Source organism: Pagrus major, chromosome 17, assembly GCF_040436345.1.
Source record: "Pagrus major chromosome 17, Pma_NU_1.0".
Classification (NCBI taxonomy): Eukaryota; Metazoa; Chordata; class Actinopteri; order Spariformes; family Sparidae; genus Pagrus; species Pagrus major.
Window position 1 is genome coordinate 18451459 of NC_133231.1, and position 17668 is coordinate 18469126.

The 17668-nt window shown below is 43.0% G+C and overlaps 2 protein-coding genes across 6 annotated transcripts in view; one reads left to right on the plus strand and one right to left on the minus strand.

Moving 5' to 3' along the window:
- On the minus strand, positions 1–11867 carry LOC141011799 (neuronal acetylcholine receptor subunit alpha-7-like). The gene is made up of 13 exons (XM_073485092.1): positions 11798–11867; positions 11647–11692; positions 10255–10296; positions 9715–9777; positions 8239–8378; positions 7429–7473; positions 6356–6465; positions 6185–6264; positions 5775–5942; positions 4073–4267; positions 3551–3637; positions 3322–3431; positions 1–1211 (listed from the first exon to the last, which is right to left on the minus strand). The coding sequence occupies exons 4-13, from the start codon at positions 9764–9766 to the stop codon at positions 324–326; spliced, it is 1875 nt and encodes a 624-aa protein (XP_073341193.1). The 5' UTR covers positions 9767–9777; positions 10255–10296; positions 11647–11692; positions 11798–11867; the 3' UTR covers positions 1–323.
- adar (adenosine deaminase RNA specific) overlaps positions 11228–17668 on the plus strand; it is a 17019-nt gene continuing 10578 nt past the window's right edge. For 4 of the 5 annotated variants that reach the window (XM_073485086.1, XM_073485089.1, XM_073485088.1 and 1 more), the window contains exons 1-3: positions 11228–11313; positions 14548–16318; positions 16892–17217. In XM_073485086.1, coding sequence (XP_073341187.1) covers positions 14681–16318; positions 16892–17217 — 1964 coding nt within the window. In that variant the 5' untranslated portion in view covers positions 11228–11313; positions 14548–14680. Of the gene's footprint in view, positions 11314–12792; positions 13139–14547; positions 16319–16891; positions 17218–17668 lie in introns of those variants that run through there. The other variant, XM_073485087.1, reaches the window with a different exon arrangement.

A 17668-nucleotide genomic window follows, 5' to 3' on the forward strand; every position in this document is an offset into this window, starting at 1 on the left:
TTAAGTAATTTATTATTTTATTTCAATCAAAATTCATCAAAATGATCGAGGCATAAATGATCAATCAAGCTTCAATGGAAACCACTGCGAAAAGAATGTAAATGTGAACATGATCAGGTGTATTCTACCATGAAAAATGGCAGACTTTCAAGTTAAGAGAAAGAATCGCACCGTGTGCCACAGTCCATCCTTTCTTACTGCAAAGGAAATATTTGCTGTTTTATGTCCCAGTGTCATCAACAGCAATTGTGCTTCCAGTAAATCTTCATCTGTGTTATCCCTCAGCATCCCCCGCTCTCTCTGATCTCTCTGTTTTTGGTCTGTCAGAGGAAGTCTTTTGACAGTGCTTCTCCAAAGTTGGGTGCAGCCATGAGAATAGCGATGGTGCAGATGATGTTGAAAACACTGAATCCCACCAGGAACAGGCGGTCGATGACAGCAGCGGCAAACTGCCACTGCTCCGCCAAGCTGAGCTGCCGGTCCTGCTCCCTAACACGTTCGACTAAGAACTGCACCTCCGCCAGGAGAGCCTGCAGCTGGCTGTCTACTGCCACAGATCGAATCACACTGCTGTGGGTATGTATGGCAGCTGACCTCCCTGCTCCTGCCACAGCCTCCAGGCCGCAGGGTCCAGAGGATGTGGTCGACTGATCAGGATCTGGGGACACTTGAGTTTCCTGTGGGGAGCTCCCAAACTTGGAAGATGGGAGGTGGTGATGGATAGGTATATCTCCAGCTGGTCCTCCTCCTCCTGCTGATGATCCCTCTCCTTCTCCTCCGCCTAGTCCACTGTTAACCCTCCCATAACTTGTGGTTCTGCTTCTCTGATTGGGGTCCAGCTCTGCCGTGGTCTGGAAGGTCTGGAAACCCATGTAAAGCAGATGACCGTTGGGCTGTGGGTGTGGATTGGGGCTTGGATCTCTGTGGCTGGGATTAGGAAGGATTACAGCCTGAGGATTGGGTCGGTGGGACAGAGGGTGTGACAGAGGGTGGTTGAGCTGAGCCAGGCTGGCCTGCAGGGAGTTGAGGCTCTGGGGGAGGATGGAGGGCACCGGCGTGGGGATGGTGGTGGTGGTGGTGGTTGTGGTAGGAGAGGACAGGGTCTTGCTCTGAGAGTCTGCCTGGCTGCTGGAAAGAGTCGGTTCTGCTCCCTCTCCTGGACGCTTCATCCGCAGGAACCAGGGAACCCACTGCAGCAGAACCAAGTGCACCTGGCACACAAGGGCACAAGATTTCTTTTACTGGCCTTCAACATATTGCTGAGCAAGTACAAGCACATCTATCTCCTGCTATAAATCTTGTTATAACATTTTATCCCCTCCTACACTAATCACTCTGTTGCTTGTTTAAAAAAAAATGTCATACAAGCCTTTATTTTATCACATTTCTTCACATTACTGCAAATGAACTGTTCACCTGAGTTAAAAAAAAAAAAAAAAAAACTCAGCCCCAAGGCTTTTAATTTCTTTAGAACTGATTAAACATCTCTACTGTTAACTATTCAAAGCACTGCATGATCAGGTACATAGCTTTATTAAATGAAGTGTTAGTCCTAATGAACCTTCACACAATCTGAGATCGAGCAGTGACATCTTGGTCAAGATAGAGACCAGGCTCTGGAACAATCTGCCCAAAAGGATCCGCTTATCTGAATGCACTTGTTAGTTTAAATCATTTTTGGAAACACACTTTTATTGTCTAGCTTATACTGATTTTAATTCATCCCTCTTATTTTATCCAGTTGGTTTAACCACTGTGTTTTAAGCCTTTTTCATGTTTTTCCTTTTTCATTTTTCATGTTATATTCTAAAATTCATTGTACTATGAATCATACTGGTGCAGAGAAGGTGGACCCAGATGCAGAAAACAGCAGGCAGGAAGATCAAGTTGAGATGAAGTTTTTTTCACAATGAATCACAGGAACAGTGAAACACAATAGTAGGCTCAGAGAAACTCAACAGATGACTCGACAAAGACTGAACTAAAGACGGCACTTAAATACAAACTAAACTGACGAAGGGATGAGGTGCAGGTGGAGTGAGGCGGAGAAAACACGGGGGAGGGTAATGAGTGGAAAAACACTAGGAACAGGGTGGGGCTAACGAAAGAGATGCAGTGCAGGTGTGGAGGGAAAGGAGAATGAAACTGAATTGACAGGTCAATGATACTGTGTGGGTTTGTTTTGTTTGTTTTTTTGTTTGTTTGTTTTTTGTAAAGTATTTTGAATATTGTTTTTGACATTTGATATAGAAGACGTGTTCCATAAAATTCCCTATTAAGCCCACCAAATCAGCTTTTCAGACAACTGTAATCAATTGTAATATTTTCAGCCCTGATTTAAGACAGAACATTTGAGGGAAATTCTGGAGATTGCTCCAAAAACTTTACAGTGCAACCAGTAACAACCATTAACAAGCAGTTGTAACAAAAGTGTGAATAAACTGAATTTCCCTTAAAAGGGATTAACAAAATATGTCGTCTTCTTCTTCTAAATATTCAAATCTGTAATCTCTCATTTTGTCCCCTCTCCTATTTTATGGACTGATATTGGCATTTAAAGTAGCCATGATCAGCCCTTTTACTGTGTTGTCAATGCAGAAAAAGCTAAACGTACAACAACTACTTTGACTATCAATATTTTTTGGGTCATTTTGCCTGTATCTCTATCCCAATATGTGCTGTAGGCATTTGAAATTGACTAAAACACTGGTCCAGCCAGCATTTAAACTTTGTAATCATGTATTACTAATTAGTTTCACACCTTGAAAATAAAATAACACCTACATCAGAATGCTGTTTGATTTCAAATCTCCTCCTTGAAACAATGAAATTTAGCACTCTGTACTCGAGTACCACAATCTGCAACTGAAACACAGACCGCAGGCAGTTCAGACTGGCGGTCACACCTCCTCCACTTTTGTTCTGAACATCGGAGCCCCCCAGGGCTGTGTGCTCAGCCCCCTCCTGTTTACACTGTACACTGCACAGGCATCAAGAAAGTGGGAAGTTTGTGGACTACAGCAACGTCATCAGCAGGATTACAAACAACCATGAGAAGAAATCTACAATATTGTGGAGTTGTGCACAGAAACCACCTTTCCTCTCAACGTCAGCAAAACCAAGAAGCTGACACACACCCACATCAGTGGAGCTGAGGTGGATCAGATGAACAGTTTTAGGTTTCTGAGAATCAGCGCACAGAGAACCTGTCACAGCTTTTGTCCTCAGGTTGTGTTTTGGCATAAAGGGACTACAGGCTGTAATTACTAAGTAAAAGTATGACAAATGAATCAACCTTGAACCTCAAATATTTAAACTCACCCAGCGGGGCATTTGTCCATTGTTGGGGTTGTGGTGATGGAACTGAAGGACGATGACTGTGGCTACGACTGACATCCCAACAATCACCATGGTGCTGGCAAAGTACTGACCTGAGACGTACAGGAGGGGAGCACATTTCACTCACAGGGGCGCTAACAGTCTGAACACTGTCAGTTCCCCCCTCAAAACCCACAGAAACACACATGTGCATAGAGTGAAAGAAACTGACCGATCAGGGGAACAGAATCTGATGTAGCGGGCATAATCTCTGCAACCATCAGCATGAAGACAGTCAGAGAAAGCAGAACTGTGATGCCTGGAGGCAGACACAAGACACCAGGGAGCAGTGGGTTGCAAAGAAGGGAAGAAGAAAGTACATGAGTACACTCAGTGGAACAGACTTGGTATGTTGCACTTGACTTCTCGCCACTATCATCGGTCTTTCTGACACTCATAGGAAAACTCATTCGATTTTACTCTTTTAGTCTCATTCTCCCTCTGCTTTTTCTGTCTTTGACCTCTCTCTGTCTCTTCTTACCTCACTCGAAGCCCTCTTGACACCATTCAAAGCTTTGCATGGCTGACTGAAGGGTTTCTAGCAATGCTGACTGACAGATTGTAAGAGAAATATTAGAAAAGTAGAAATATAGGAAATATATTTTCTCCTCCTGTTTTCTCATATTCAAGCTCTCTTATTGTAAAACCATCCGTCACCCCTGTCCCTCTCCACCCTCCTCTTATTGGTCCTCACCCAGGCTGATCTTCTCCCCTGAGTTGGCAGGGAGCAGGAAGACCAGCAAGGTCATGGATGAGAGGAGCACACAGGGGATGAGGAGGTTGAGGGCGTAAAACAAGGTCCTCCTTCGTAAAGTCACCACAAAGGTAACATCCGGGTAGGGCTCTGCACAGCAGTCGTAGAAAACTTCATGACGACCTCCAGGGACCTCTGACGGAAGACACAGAAGACATTTTAATGCAGAAAACACCAGGGAGGGCTGAGAGGGCAAGAAGGCAGCACGTAGAGATTCTCAAGAACTCACAATAACTGAGTATATTTTGTTACCACCATTGAATATTTTTGACTGAGTGAGAGGGAAATGGGATAGAAATGCCAGGAGCAGAATCATAAAAAGATGTGATTGAACGAAGCTGAAAGTCAGTGTAGAACGACAGATTTGATTTTATGAATGTCAAGGTTGGTGTCTGCCTGTCTATGATAAATTATATATTTCCAGTTATAGAACCATAAGTGCATAAAAACATCAGGGCTTAACCCTCTAGGCGCCAAAGTCGCATTATTGCGACAGGCAACATTGCTCATTAAAACAGCCTGTATCTTTAAATCTACTGCCTTGTGCTGTTACTGCTTGCTACCACTAGATAGCCAATAGATTCAGCTTCAATCCTGACGTCATTTGGGGGTGTGTTTCTATGCAAAATACCTGAGAAAAAAAAGTTTGAAACCCGACACCGGCTGTCGGAGCGGCAGCGGCTAAGCGGGCAGAGTGGGAGAGGAGAGAGCCGCGGAGCGGTGGCGGAAGTGTGCTGGACAGATCGAGAGACAGATAGCGATTTTTGTAATAAAAAACAAAATGCCCAAAAGACTTTACAGTGCGGATGAGGTGCTTGCACAGATCTTTGCTGATCGCGATTCAGAAGGGGACGATTTGCCCTCTGATGACGATCGCTCGTCAGAGACGAGTGACTGACGATGCTGCAGCTGCGCACACTGTCACACAAGCAGCACACGCTGATCACGGCGAGAGTTTTCTTTTCTTTTTACAAGTTAGATTAGGACATTTACTCCTATCAGATTCCTGTTCACTTACTCTGAGGATGAGAGGATGAAAAAAAAAAAATCTACTGTGTAAATATGTTCAGAATTCCGTTTTACTGACTTTTACCTGGTGACATACAAATTAGATTAGTAAATTTACTCCAATCAAACTCCTGTTCCTTTATTTTGAGGATGAGATGACAATATAAATATTTTTTTTCTGTGTAAATATGTTCAAAAATCAGTTTTACTGAAAGTTACTTTCAGTCACCTGGTGACGTCACAATATGCAAATTAGATGATTAAATTTACTCCCATCACAAACTTTAGGTCATTATGAATATTTTTCTCATTTACACTATGAATTTATCTCTCATCACTTCCAAGCTACAGCCTTTTGAAATCTTACAATCCAAACGGAATATTTTCCTAAATAAACTCTGGCGCCTAGAGGGTTAAAGTGTAATGTGTCTGTATTTGCATTAAACCCGTTTTGTCTCAGTTTATACGGCATACTCCTACAACATCTCCTGTCATCTATTTAAACATCTATTTATATTAATCCAATTAATTTTCAGGTCTTCACAGGTCAGATACAGCACTGCACGGCAATGATGTGAGCATTGTTACTAAGCAACCATGTTTGTTATCCAGGGCCTCGACAACCCAGTCTTACCCAGCAGGTCCCACTCTCCGTTGGGCATGTATCCTGACACATCTGCCTCCTTCATCTGGATGTCCAGCAGCCAGCCATCAAAGGTCCAGGAGCCAAACTTCAGTTCGCAGCGCTGGATGTCAAATGGAAACCATCGCACGTCCACGTTACACGTGCTGATAAATATTCCTTGAGAGGCAAGGGGAAAAATGCAGTAAATATCAAAGTCAAGTAAAATCATCCCAGGATGTAATGAAGGGAAACTTGATTAAAATGTTATTCGGTGCAGCAATCTGGAGGTAAGTGAAGAGGAAAATATTGGATTGCAGTAATTCATTTTCTGCAGCTTGAATAATTCTGTATGACTGCAGAATGACTGAAGACATAGTTTAGTTTTGAGGACAAGATGCTGAGTAATTAAAAAGACGTACCTGGAGGCAGATACTCACAGAATCCACTGGAGTTTACAAGCACATTGGTCTTAAAGGTGGCATCGAACTTATCATGAGCACTGGAGGAAGTCAGCACAGTGATGAGACAATTTAGAGCTCGGCAGCAGCAGCAGCCCTGAGAATGTGTGTGTGTTTGTGTGCCGTATATACCTGTTGTAAAGCAGTATGTCAGGTGTCCAGACCTGGTCAGCAGTGAAACGGAGGTTCTTTACACCAGGATACTCTGACTGGTTCCACTGGAGGTAGTGGTCGTACCACTGCTGGGAGACACAAGCACAACTCTGGTTTTGCACATGAACAAAAACAGACAAAAAGGCACACACTGTCAGCCTGAGTTTTCATATTGTTATTTTATTATTAAACTATTATTATATACTAATAATACAATTATTATTGGTCTACTCTTTTGCATGTTGCATCCACTATGTCACATTTGCTTGAGATGATATTGCACTATCAAGTGCAACACTGGCTGAATAGGGAACTTATATGTAGATCAGTCGATGTTATAGGCTGATATTGACCTATCACAGATATCTCAGTATCGGCTTATAAGTCACCTGATATGCCCCGATATAAAAAGTTCTTTTTTTTACAGAACAATACACAGAAAAATATACTAGGGCTAAATTATCATCGGACCCAAAAATCTAGTATCAGTCGGGCTCTCATTCTGCGTTGTGTTTAGTTGCTCTTGTACAGTTTCTATATTATTCTGTTCTTACTTTACACACAGTTAATCATTTATTCTCTCTTAGTTTCTCTGTTTAAGTACCTGAACTTATTTTGTCCTTGTGGTGCTTTAACACCCGAAATTCCCCTCTAAGGAATCAATAAGGGATTATCTTATTTTACCTTATCTCATGTGTTTTCGTTCTGGAAGAAGCATCTGTTAAAGTTTCTGGGGCGTTTTTACTTAATGAAACCGAGGGTTTAATGGTAGAGAGTGAAGCACTTTGAGGCCAAATTGATTTGTGAAATAAAATTGACCTGCCTTGACTTGCAGAAAGAAATAGCTTGGTCCGTTTTTGTGCCAGACAGATGAGTAAACTGCAATCAAGTACGAATGTGTTTGTCCTGCTCAAGTGTCAATTATCATGATGCTGAAACCCAACCAGCATCAGGGATGATACCGTGTAGCTGATGCTGCAAGCGATGGGGAGCATACGAAAAGATCTACACAGATCAATATCACATTATAAATTGCCATTCACTGTACTCACCATCTGCAGCCAGGCGTTCGTGGTGATGATCTGGTTCTTTTCATCCTTGCATAGCACAAAGAATGTAATATAAGATAGGTGATTTAAAGCAACATTATGTTATGTTTTACCTTAAAACAACTGCTTCAAAATCATGTTGATGGTACAGTGTCTTGTAATAGTGTTAATGGTGTCTCTGTCTCAGCCACTCCGCCCCCCTATCACTTGTTTCTGCACTATGTAACTTCAGTGAGAGGGTAGGATCACAGCGTTACATACATGTATGTAATGACATAATTAGTTTTGTTTGTTAGCACCTACATTACATCTGACAAATTATAACAGACCTGGGATTTGTATTTGGGACAGCGGTGTTGCACTCTGTGGGGGCACCAAGTCACACAAAATGCCAATTTAATTATTTAAAATCCCTATTTTTTTCATGTCTGTCTTAAAAACTCACACAGCGCTCACATGTACAGAGTTACTGCTCGCTGTAATTGTCCCACACTTGCTGCAATGGCTTTGTAGAGATGGTGTTTGTGTAAACATGGATTGTCCTGTTTAAAGTGTATTTGCAATTTTTTTATTATTGATTCTGTTTTCTTGTAAACTGTAACTATTCAGTAATATGTCAACCCCACAAAGATTTGCTTTGTGGGGTTGAACTGAGCGAGAACTTTCTGTCTAGTCTTACTTATCACACCACTGTCACTTTTGTCTTTCAGTTTTGTTCTTAATTGTTGGATTGTTCTGGTATAGTTTCTATTTTTACTTCTATTCTTATTTTAGTGTGTAATCGTGTTTATGATGCATTTCTGCCATGCGTACCACATCCATGACCTGTATTAGAGTAAAGGAGAACTGAACGGTGAGCGCCTGGGAGTCGTTGGCCACCGGCCTCTCCATGGGGTTGTAGTCCCTCAACAGCTCCCTGAGCAGGAACCGCTGGTGAGGACCCTGCACTGACACTGAACAGGGGAGAGGGGGGAGACAGAGTTTAATGTAGGGGCGAGGATTCTCACAAGAAGAGCAAGAGAAAAGGTGACGGTTACAAAGAGAACGGCTGTGTCTGGAGAAAGCAATGAAGAGAAAGCACCGGCAGAAAAACGGTGTGATTGCGATGATAGAAAAAAGTGGTGTAGAAATTGTAGGCCAGGTGGATGAGAGGGAGGGAGAAACAAACTAAGAGAGGGAGACAAGACATGCTCCAGTGGAGGTAAAACAGAGGGTGAGCTTTTAGGGGTATGGGAGAGGTTACGTTTTAAAGATGGAGCTGCTCTTGTAGGAACCCAGAGGTCTTTAGTAGAGTAGATGACACAGGACAGGAGAAAAATGAGAATGTGTGAGAGAAAGGAAGGAAGGCAGGAAGAAAGGGGGGAGCAGACAGAAAGAACCCCGCTCCTCCTAATCAATTACATTTCTGATTGATCGCCAGCAGACAGTCAAAGTCTTTCCACGGCCGTAAAATCTGTCGGTTTCATTCCATGCAGGAAATAGTGAGGCCATTAAACACTGAAACACCCCAGACAGACACACACAGCACTCACGACGATGAGAGTGGGGGACTGACTGTCTTCACCCTATAACTCCAACAAGGGCTTCGATTCACTCATGATTCATTCTCCATGAGGTAATCACTTTGATGTGCAGGGAGCTATCATTGGTGGATATAAGAGGCGCACTGAGTAAGTTTAAAAAGTACTTTAAATAGCTGCACAATGTCTGTTCATACCGCTTTATAAACTGCAGTGTATACAGAAGGAGTGTTAAATGGTCTGATTAATGCACTTGGTGTCAAATCTATATTCACTAACTGGACCTTAATTAATATCAATATGGCTCTAAAGATGGTATGCCTATAATTCAGATTAATAGTCCAGAGTGGCCATAATGTCCTGTCATAGTAAATTAACCACTAGCAGCCTCATAATCACCCTTCTCTATCTATCTATCTATCTATCTATCTATCTATCTATCTATCTATCTATCTATCTATCTATCTATCTATCTACCTATCTATCTACCTATCTATCTATCTATCTATCTATCTATCAGTATTCTTATCTGCTGTAAAGATGATTACACTGCAGGCTGTTGCTTGCTCTTTACAAAAAGCAATCAATTTTTTTTGCCTCTGGCTGCACAACAGCACACTCTCTCCCAGTTTCTAAGTGAGCTGCTGCGTGCACACTTATTAGAAATAGAGGACAATGCATGATCGCAGCATACAGTAAAGAGCACATGCAGAAAACTCACACTTGTTCGAGCACAGTCTCACTCAAAGCACAGATGAAAGTCACTCACCCCGCAGCAGAGTCGCAAGTATCAACAGCCACAGAGCCACAGCCTGCCACATACTGCATTCCTCTGTGTTAACAGAGAAAGAGTGGAAGACGGAGAAATGAGGAGGGAAGATGAGGGTGAGAAAGAGATAGAGAGCGGGAAATGGAGAGGAAGAAAGATTGGAGAGAACAAGTGGAGAGAGTGTGACGCCGGCAGTGGCAGAGAAGGGAGAGGAGGAGAGAGGGAGAGGGAGAGACGGAGTGGGTGAGAAATGCAGTGAAATGAATACTCCTCTGAAGAGAGAGATGCTGTGTGTCAGAGTCACTCACATACTGAATCTGGGCTTACCGTGACCTACAGCTTAAACTCATCCTTCATGCTCCTCTGCTCATCAATTCCTGCAGACTCCTTGATATGCACTTATCTGTCATCATCACATCAGTTAACCTTTCCTTTCTTTTTTACCGTGGACTTACTCGCTGCTTTTTTCACCCAGGTTGGTGATCTGGATCTTTAAAGGAATTTGGGATTAGATAGTATTAGTAGCCCAGGTGTCTTTACCTCAAAGCTTGGGAAGGAAGCTCAAAGGAGCACACCAGTGACCTACAAGGAAACATCAAACATTTCTAAATCAGTCGCAACAAACTGAAACATCAAACAGTTTTGAGTAATTACAGGCTGTCACTGTCTAATTTACACCAGCCTGCAATATTTGAAAGCTGCTCTGTTTTTTTATTTGTCCAATCTGACATTAGCACATTCACAGTGTAATGCTGACACCCACTGGATATGTTAGAAAAGTGCAAATTTATCACGGTAGACAAAATCCATTGTTTCCTCAAACCTCAATATTAAAAACACTTGTATGAGTCTCAAGTTCTTCAAGAAGTCTTTGCGGTAGAGGAAAGCACCTCATCACATCATCAGAATTCAACTAAATAGATCCTGTTTCTTTCCCTATGGTGATGTTATTATAAGCTGATAGCATATAAGCACATTTCTCCTCCCCAATGATACAAGTGTGGTGCACATAAATTAAGGGACAGTGATACTGTGTCACAGCAGACTGATTGTGATGACTTGACAATATCACTTTATTTAAATATAACATATAAACATAAAGAATATATTTAGATGTTTGTTTTTAAATGCACTAAAATTGAAAATGGCCAAAAGTGAATTCAATATTAACTTGGGGGACAACAATTTTATTGGAAGCAGAAAAAACATGTAAACAACGAATGCCCTAAAAACTGCTATGGCAAAAATGTGACTGTTTTATTATGTTTAAGACGATTAAGATCATTTTAATTTAAGTATATAGAGAAAAGAAACCTGCTCTAGCGCCATGAAAGTGCCATTTTAAATGCAACACATTACAATAACACTGTGAAAGTTAAGAGTGCATATCCGTGAAGCTATCCATCCCAAAAGGACGCATCTAAACCATATTCGAACCTTGCCGATGAGGTCGCGTCATCAACACGCGACGTGTAGCTGTTTGTGTCCGTCGCAGCGGACCAGCGTCACTTCTCGCGCACCAGTTCTTTGATTGTTTGCACCGCATTAAAATATTGCACACCGACACGAGCCCGCTGAAGCGAAACACTGCGAGTTAAGGTAATAATTCAAAGCGACTACGGTTCTTGAAATCATTTTTATGGCTTAGGTGAAGAGTGGTCTGTGTGTTTTGGGTTAGCAGACAGGGACTTGGCAGTGCTGCGGGCGGTAGTTGGAAATGGTGCAGTGCCAGTGCGGTGTAACTTACTGCTGCCAGTGATGAGCTAGCAGGCTAGCTAACGTTAGCTGGAGGAGGAACGGTGTTCAGTCGGCTGCCCGCTAGCTAAAGCCTTTGTCCCATCAAGTGGCTTTACCGTAACTCATTCAGAAAGTTAAACATTTAAGCACGTGTTCCTCGGTGGTTTGGTGAAAATGTAAAGCCTCACGTCTAACCTGTAGCTGCTCGAGTCAGCGCTGCAGCTTCGTCCTCCTTCAAAGTCTGCATCAGGGAAAATCAAAGTAAAACCGTCAGGGCTCTCATCAGTTGATTAACCCTTTTAAAATGATGTCTATAATGTGAAGTTATCCATCTCTTGTGACTCACGTAAACCTCAATGATGAATTGATTCAAGTTGTTGTCTGGATGTAATTTGTAAGAGGAAAGGTATCTTCTGTTTTGTTGTGTGTAACGTAGACATCCTGTAAAACATCACAGCATGAGCACGCATGTCCAGATTAAAGTAAACAAAGATGAGAGGTGTAGAGACAGAGTATACTGGTTTATACATCCTGCAGCTCAGTACTTTTCTGCTTGACTGTGAACATGTCTCAACAAATTGTAACTGTATGTAATGGAACAGATGTTTGATTTCATTAAATTAATTCTACTTAATCATAAAAACTTGAGAACCACTCGCACGTTTGACTTTGCTGTGATTTGTGTGAGGACACGCCTCCCTGCTGCTCTGCTTTCTAAGTTCAACTGTGAGTGAAAGCAGCAGCGTTCCCAGATTCATTTGTGAAAATGGGTTATATATTTATTTTACGGCAAAACATGTGTCTGTGCTACTCGTGTTTAATAGTGACCTTCACCTTATAGTACTCTGACATTATTTTTTTCCCCCAGCCTGTCACAATCCGGTTACAAGGTCTCAGCGTTTTGCTGTGATATTTGTATCTCCCAAAATGTATAACATTACTATCATTCTCCCTCCTCCGTTTTATTTTTAATGTGAGAATCTGATCCGAGCATGTGATGTCTCCTCTGCCTCAGTGTACTGTCTACAGCATGCGTCCAGGAGAGGATGTCCTTGTGGCTCCACAGTAACACCGGCACATTGATTGTTTGAGGTGGACCGCGGGGGCGACCTCTTTAAACATGATAATTAAAAGACGGCCACGGATGTGCTATGATTGTATTATATTTAATAGTTCATTGACTGTCATATCTTCATGTCTGTGAATGACTGTCTGTCTGGCAGCGGGGAGCCTCTGCAGGTCACGTGACCGACAAAAGAAACTTAACTACTGGTGAGAAATGAAATCGAAACTTAACCTGCGTTTGTTTCCTTATGTTTCCCTTTTCTTACACCAGCCAGTCGGTGGATTTTCCCTTTACTTTCGTAGTGTAACAGTGAAGCAACGCGTATTTTACAGGAGTGCACACAGCCTTTAAAAGCGAGCGACAAAACTGGAGTTTTCACTGTGGAGGGACCTCACTCATCCAAAGCGGAAGACCACTGCGATCTGGAAAACGTTTAGCCTTTTCTCAAATTAAACACGTGGTTTAACAATTTCTAGTCCGCAACCAGTGTTTATTTTACTGGGTTTCTCTTTGACTTGTGTCGTGAGTCTCTGTTGAAGTCATCTGAGAAGCTGCAGGAGCAGCAACGTTAACTATTCCCACTTTTTTCCACTGCTGCCACTTTCATTTCATCTACAGTAGGTGAGATCAGCAACACTGTCTGAGCGAACTGGGCCTTATGCTTCTATCCAATATGTGTGCAACAAATTTGGAGCACATACCAGATTTAATTTGTGCACTGCTATGTTGACAATGGACAGAAAGTGTCTCAGAGGAAGGGGTCACTTTGAACATCAAACTGAGCATAGGTGGTATTTAGACATGTCTTGACATGACAGCATTAAGTGTGCAAAAGAGTTGATTCATCAGTTGTCAGAGGGGTCGTCTTGTTCATGCCTCTGTCCGGGCTCAAAATAGAGACAAACATAATGACAGTGGCTTAAGAAAAACACAGAGTTGTTATTTTGGCTGTCAACTGTTGCCTTGCATCAGGGTCAAGATGAGTCAGCTGTAGCCCCGTTTGGGCCCAGGGCTGCCGGCCCTGTCGGCCCATATTACCGTGATGGACCAACACTATGGTGTTCTCTGTTAATGTGGCTGCGTTCCGGCCTGCTCAGCTCTATGTGACAGACCAGTGATGCTGACTGGGCCAGAGGGGATGAAACCTGACTCAGTATTGGGTGTCCCCATGTTGTCAGTCTCACTGATATAGACATTATTGAGTGTTGTCAGATATGACACTTGAGGCTGAATCAATGTGTGTTGTGCCATAGGAGGATATTGGAATTCTGGACTATGCATTTCAGGATGTACAATTCAAGTCATTGAATGTTTTTGTTTTTTTCTGGATGAAGTAATAAACCTAGTTGTGCAAAACCATATCATTATAGTCATGACTGTTTATAATGACTGCATGGTTTTCTGTCCACAGCTTGTCACTGACAGGCAGCCCTTGACGTTCTTGTGTCCTTGGAACTTTTCATCTGCATCAGTGTCTCACTTTTCGTCTCCGCTATGGATCCAGATCCAGCCATAATTTTTAAGGCCAGAAATAAAACAGAATAGTCACAAGAAGGTCTGAATTATTAATCACCATCCTTTTACCCTGGGATTAAGTTTCAGTGTGGCTGGGAGAAACAGTATGTCACCCTGCAGTATCCTTGTAAACTGGCTAGGGTTTAATCTGAAGTTATACACAGTGAAGTTTACAGTGTTGGCCTACAGGCTTACATAATCTTTATTTTTTCCATAATACCCAGATATTTTTTATCGTCTACGACTGTAATTTACACTGCATTTCAGGATGGCAAGAGTTTAGGATCCTGTTAGAAACTTTGTCCTTGGAGGTGGTATAGATTCACTGACTTATCCAAGGACACTTGAGCAGTTTGGAGGTTTGCCAGCAGGACCTGAAGATGTGTGATTGGATGGAGAATAGTTTCCCTTGCCCTAGCTGCTGCTTCTCATTTTTCCACCCTTCAATTATCTTAACTGTTATTTATTTCTGTTTATTAATATTCCCCTGATGTTGTCCCTTGTTTGTATTTCAGGCGCTCTCAGTGTGCATTTGGCCTGCCTTGACTTCCCCGTCAGGGTGTCTGCTGTTTTTGCTAGAGGACGTACACTCATACAGAAGCTGCACAGCCAGCTGCACCGGCCCCCTTCACGCCCAACCCCTGCGCTATGAGCAGAGGTAGAGGAGGGCCTTCCAAAGAACACTTCCACAGGCATCCACCACCGGACCTCCACGTCAACGATAATTACCACAGACCTGGCCCAGCCTCAATCTACCCTAGATCTGGCCCACAGCAGAACCAATATTCAAGTTACTACCACGGTCCTACCCGTCTTGTAGGGCCCATACAACCTCCAGCTGCCTCTGTCATTCCTTCCGCTCCACCTATTCCAAATCACAGTGCAGTAGCCCCTAAACCAGTGGCCCACAACAGCTCATATAATCCGAGTCACGGCCCCAGTCCTGTTCCTAATTCCTTTCAGTACCAACAGGCAGAGTTCCTGAGAGGACAGAGCTCTGAGGCACCCCAGTTCAGAGGCAGTCCACGTGGAGGTGGAGGGGGAGTAGTACCTGGAAGGCCGCCTAGTTCCACATACCAGCCCCAATCAGGCTATAGTAGATATCCAAACAACAGTAGCCATAGGGGTAGAGGGGGGTACAGTCAGGACCAGAGTTTTGGATACCCACCCACTGTAAGAACCCCGCGAGGCACCCCAGGCCCTCGACACCTGAGTCAAAACCAGGCACAAGGCCAAAACCGCAATCAATACTCCAACAGACAATGGCGTGTCCAAACAGACTCTTTATATGAGAATTTTCAAAATTTGTCCCTTCGAGACAGGCCCAACAGAGGAGGAGAAAGGTTTGACAGACCCAATGTATCCAGTAGCTTAGCAAATTCAAGCTTTAATAATTTTAACATCACCCTCACTCCCAACGTTGAGGCGCAGGTCCACAGTGCTTTGGCTGCTTTGAAGCCCAGTGAGACTATCTCTGCAAAATTGTTAGCCAGAAAGTTGCATCTGCCCAAAAAGATAGTCAACCAGGCCCTGTACTCTTTGGAGCGCTCACAGAAAGCTTCTAAGCAAGGACAGCTCCCTCCCGAGTGGACTCTTTACAGAGAACCTGTCAGAGGCGGGGAAGATCAAGACTCTAAAGTACAGAGTCTACCATCCCATCTGTGTTTCAGCTCAGAACACCCTCCTGAAGTGAAGGTTGAGCTAAAAGCAGAAACAGCTGAGAACTTGGGACCGGTCAAAGACGAGGACTTTGACACAGAATCCAGTTCTTCTAACTCCTTCTCTTTAGAGTCGTCTGACTCTGAGGAGTCCCGGTCATCAGCAAGAGGTTGGCACCAGGAGAAACAACATCCGGGCACTACTAGTCCCCCTGATCAGGAACTGAAGCTTCCCACAATGGCAGAACAGAAGGAGCTAGTCCTGCAGTATCTCCTGCGTACACAGGAGGCTACTGCTCTCTCCATAGCAAAAAACCTGGGTTTAAGGACTGCCAAGCAGGTCAATCCCACCCTCTACGCCCTGGAGAAGCAAGGCGAGGTCACTAAGAATGGAGAAGTCAACCCTCCCACCTGGGAGCTCTCCACCCGCCGCAGAGAGAGGATGGAGAGGAGCATTAAAGCCGCACAGAGCCTCCCAACTGAAGAAAGTAAGATGGAGCTAGAGGCCAGTAGAGATGAGGGAGGAGGGTCCGTTCTTATGTCGTTGTCACCAATACCACCAATACCAGGCCTGGAGCCACTGCCACTTCCAGAAGGTTGGATGCCAGAGCAAAGTCAAAGTGAAGCGGTAAGAAAAATGTTGCTTTGTTTATATTTAATAGTATTAAGTTGAATACATTCTTACGAAGATGGCATGGCAGTCATGTGATGAAAAATAAAAATACAAGAGCAAAGAATCATTCAAATTGGATAACTCCAATAACACTATGTCACATATACAGTATATATTACATATTTTAGTGTGAATTACGATCCGAAACACAACTAAAGATAATGAAATTGAATCTTTTTGACCTAGATAGTTGAGTGGCGAAAATTTGTAGAAAATCAAAATATTTAACACAGAACAAAACTGCACAGCATATACAAAGATTAAAGGAATAGTTTGACATTTTGGTAAATGCACTTAATTGTTGTTCTCAGTCTTTATGCTCAGCTTAGCTAGCAGGCTGCTTGCTATAGCCTTATATTTACTGGACAGATATGTGAGTGGTTGCATGTGAGTTATTTAGTTATTCCTTTAAGAGAAAAAACATTATCTGGAGAATGTGAAGCGCCTTTTTACAAGATGTAGTCAGGTGAGGTGAGCAGTTATGGAGTTGTACCCTGATTTATTAACCCTTCTACTTCTGCTTTTCAGTCTCAATCCACTGCTCTAGCGCCCACCTCTATTTTATGTAAAGACGATGATCCCGCCGAAGGACAGTGGGCCACTGATGACATCCCAGAATTCCTCAACGCCATTCGCAGAGAGACGGACGCTGAGAAACTGGCAGCGGAGAAGGCTAACACTGTGGGAACTGTAGCCGTGTCACTGGCCGCTCCACCTCCCCAGAACCTGTGGGCCAAATTACAGGAGGTGAGGCTGAAGAACCCCGTCAGCGGCCTCATGGAGTACGCCCAGTATCTGGGCCAGAACTGTGAGTTCCTGCTCCTTGACCAGTCGGGACCCTCTCACGACCCAAGGTTAGTCTTTTAATCTTCTCTGTTACGTGTCACGTTTTAATTGATACAGGGGGTAAAGAAAATTCATCTGTGATCATTGTCTGTGTATTCATCCTGTAATGTTGGGATTTAACTCATGACAACCACTTCATGAAATGGATCAGGTATTGACCAATCAACAGTAATACAATGTTCTTGTCAGTGTTATTATAGCGTTTCTCAGTTTGCCTCACTTTACATAAAAATTAATCCAATTACTTCATGTAGATTTTTAATTTCAGGAAAAGAAAGCACTGACAATAAAGCTGTAAACCGTATCCGCAGATGCTCTGAATTGAGGTATCAGGAAAGTAAACGTTGGATCAGTGCATCCCTGAATGTAACCAATGTGTATATTCAAAAACACAAGGTTTGTTGATGTGCTTTCATTATGTGACATCCATCTTTTTTTGTTTTTCCACCCACATGTTGT